Source organism: Lipotes vexillifer, unplaced genomic scaffold (assembly GCF_000442215.2).
Source record: "Lipotes vexillifer unplaced genomic scaffold, Lipotes_vexillifer_v1.1 scaffold253, whole genome shotgun sequence".
In the NCBI taxonomy this organism is placed as follows: Eukaryota; Metazoa; Chordata; class Mammalia; order Artiodactyla; family Lipotidae; genus Lipotes; species Lipotes vexillifer.
In genome coordinates this window covers 2,622,142-2,624,552 of record NW_006780322.1, presented here as the reverse complement: position 1 = coordinate 2,624,552, position 2,411 = coordinate 2,622,142, and the positions used below count along the sequence as shown (strand labels likewise).

The 2,411-nt window shown below is 57.9% G+C and overlaps 1 protein-coding gene across 1 annotated transcript in view; it reads right to left on the bottom strand.

Annotated features, from left to right (window-relative positions):
• Nucleotides 1-2,088, bottom strand: part of TEX261 (testis expressed 261) — a 6,031-nt gene extending 3,943 nt beyond the window's left edge. Inside the window, exons 1-2 of the mRNA XM_007453396.1 lie at nt 2,012-2,088; nt 1,043-1,122 (exon numbers count right to left, since the gene is read on the bottom strand). Coding sequence (XP_007453458.1) covers nt 1,043-1,122; nt 2,012-2,081 — 150 coding nt within the window. The 5' untranslated portion in view covers nt 2,082-2,088. The remainder of the gene's footprint in view (nt 1-1,042; nt 1,123-2,011) is intronic.
• Nucleotides 2,089-2,411: the final 323 nt, after the last annotated feature.

Sequence of the window (2,411 nt, the reverse complement as noted above, 5' to 3'; positions counted from 1 at the left end):
ACAGGCTCCGGACGCACAGGCTCAGCGGCCATGGCTCACGGGCCCAGCCGCTCCGCGGCATGTGGCATCTTCCCGGACCGGGGCACAAACCCATGTCCCCTGCATCGGCAGGCGGACTCCCAACCACTGCGCCACCAGGGAAGCCCTCCTTTTTTTTGTTTTAATGCTGATAATGATCTACTGAATTGATTGCACAACCCAATAATGAATCCCTCCTGCAGTTTGAAAAACATTGTTCTGAAGGACTTATAGCTGTCAGTGCTCAACAAAAGGCAGGCAGTTGGTTGAATGAAGGTCTAATTCCTGTACCAACACTCATGAGCTGGGCCTCTGAACCCAGAGCTGAGAGCTATGGTCTTGTCTCCACCACTAACTCCCTACCCCAGGCCATGCCCAAAGTGGAAGTGGCTGCTGACAGCAGGTGACTTGAGAGGCACTGGGCTCGTCCTGTCCAAACGTGCCCCCAGACCCTCCCCAGCCTTTCCTGCAGCTGCAGAAATCTATCCACCAGCAGTCACTCCTGTGGCTTGGACATCAATGGCAAGGATTGTGTCTTCAGGAAGAGAAGCCTTCCACGAGCCCTGAGCAGGGCAGGGCCTGGGGCAGGGAAGGTGTCTCCCTCTTAGACCAAGTCACTTGATCCAGTTAGAAAGAGGGCAAAGATCAAGTACTCAAAACTGTCCTTAAGGTTCCTCTCAGTTCTAAATGCTGTAAGCAGAGCAAGGGGCTAAGACCACTGATGGTGGTCCAACAAAGGCAAAGCCACAGTCTTGTCAACAGAGAATGGGCACTCAGCTCTCGCCTTAAGGAACCAAGAACGAGGCCCGCAGTGAAGCGATGCCACTTGTGGAAGGAGGCCAGGGAAGACCTAGGCCCAGGAGAGCAGACCCAGGGGGACAAGGTACAGGGCAGGGAGGTAGGAGGTGGTACCCTCAGGAAACAGCAATGACACAGGTCTCATCACCCAGGCCAAACTTTCCCCACTTCCTCCTTTTGAGGTAGGGCAAGAGTGAGGAGGATCCTGGGGAAAACTGCCACTTACCCAGATCATGTATTTTATGATCCTGCTGGTGGCCACTGTGTATTCTTCTATCAATTCTGCCAGGTAATAGAGCCCGGCCGCTGGCGGGGGGGAAGCAAGCAGGGAGAACATTAGCCAGGGTCACTCCCACCATGCTGATCACCCCTCTCTCTGCAGCTGGATTCCACTCAACCTTTCATGACTCCATTAGGTAAGGAACAAACAAAACAATCCGTGTGTTACCCTCCCAAGTCGGAAGTAAAACTTTGTCAGGGCAACTAAGGAGAGATTTCATAAAAGTGAATGGAAACCTGTATTTGATGCCTCAGCACAAACCTAACCTCTGGCCCATAAAAGGGAGTTTCCTTCACTCATTCAATAAATATCCGCTGGCATTTAGTATGCGCCAGGTGCTGGGCTGAGAGCTGAGTACAGTACGAGACAGACGAGGTCCCTTCCCTGACCAGCTATGCGGGGGTGGGGGGGTGTTGAGTGGGAAGGGGAGTCAGACGATCCCAGTAGGACAAGTCAAACCCCATAAGGAGGGCTTCCCGGAGGAGGTGAAGTCTCAGCTGAGATCAAGAGTAGGAACTAGCCAAAAAGGGAAAGCCCGTCAAAGTCAGAGTGAGTGGGAAGCACCAAGGGCCCGAGGCGAAAGGGCGGGGGTAGGTGTCTGGGAAAAGTTCGGTGCGGCCGGCCCCGCGACGGAGGGCGCGGCAGCGGTTGGCCGTGCGCGGGCAAGGGGCACTTGAGTCAGCCTCCCCCGGGCACCGCTGGGACGGACTCTGTGACTCCTGGAAGGACCCGAGGTCAGGCTAGGTTACTGGGGTCAGGAGGAGGGGCAAGACCAGGCTGGGCAGGAAGGGGGATGCGAAGGCCGGAAGGACCGGGCGGGGGTCTCCCGGCTCTCTCCGGCGCCCTCGTGATGCGACCCCCGGCAAGCAGATGCCGGAGCTGGGGCCCGCACGGCCCGGGGTCGCGCACTCTCACCGACGGCCAGCGTGATGAAGGCCACCTGGATGAAGAGCGACAGCCAGCTCAGCACATACATGAACCACATGGCGACCCCGCCCCGGCCGTGCCTCTTTCTTACCTACTTTTCAACTAATTCTACCATCTGTTACTCAAACTTTTTTCAGCCTCACGTTCCTAAATGACCCTTATAAAATGTCATTAAAAAAATCGCCGCGTCCCCGCCCCGCGGACGGTCGTGCGCCGCCGCCGAGAGCAGCCCGGCCCGAGCACCGCCCGTAGCCGGGTCCGGACTAGCTAGCGCCGCCCTCCGGCGCGGAGGGCCAACCGCTGCTGCCCAGACCGGCGCGCGCCCGCGGACCGCCGGGCTCCCGAGGACGCAAGGAGGGGACGGTCGGCGAGGCAACCCCGGGGAAGC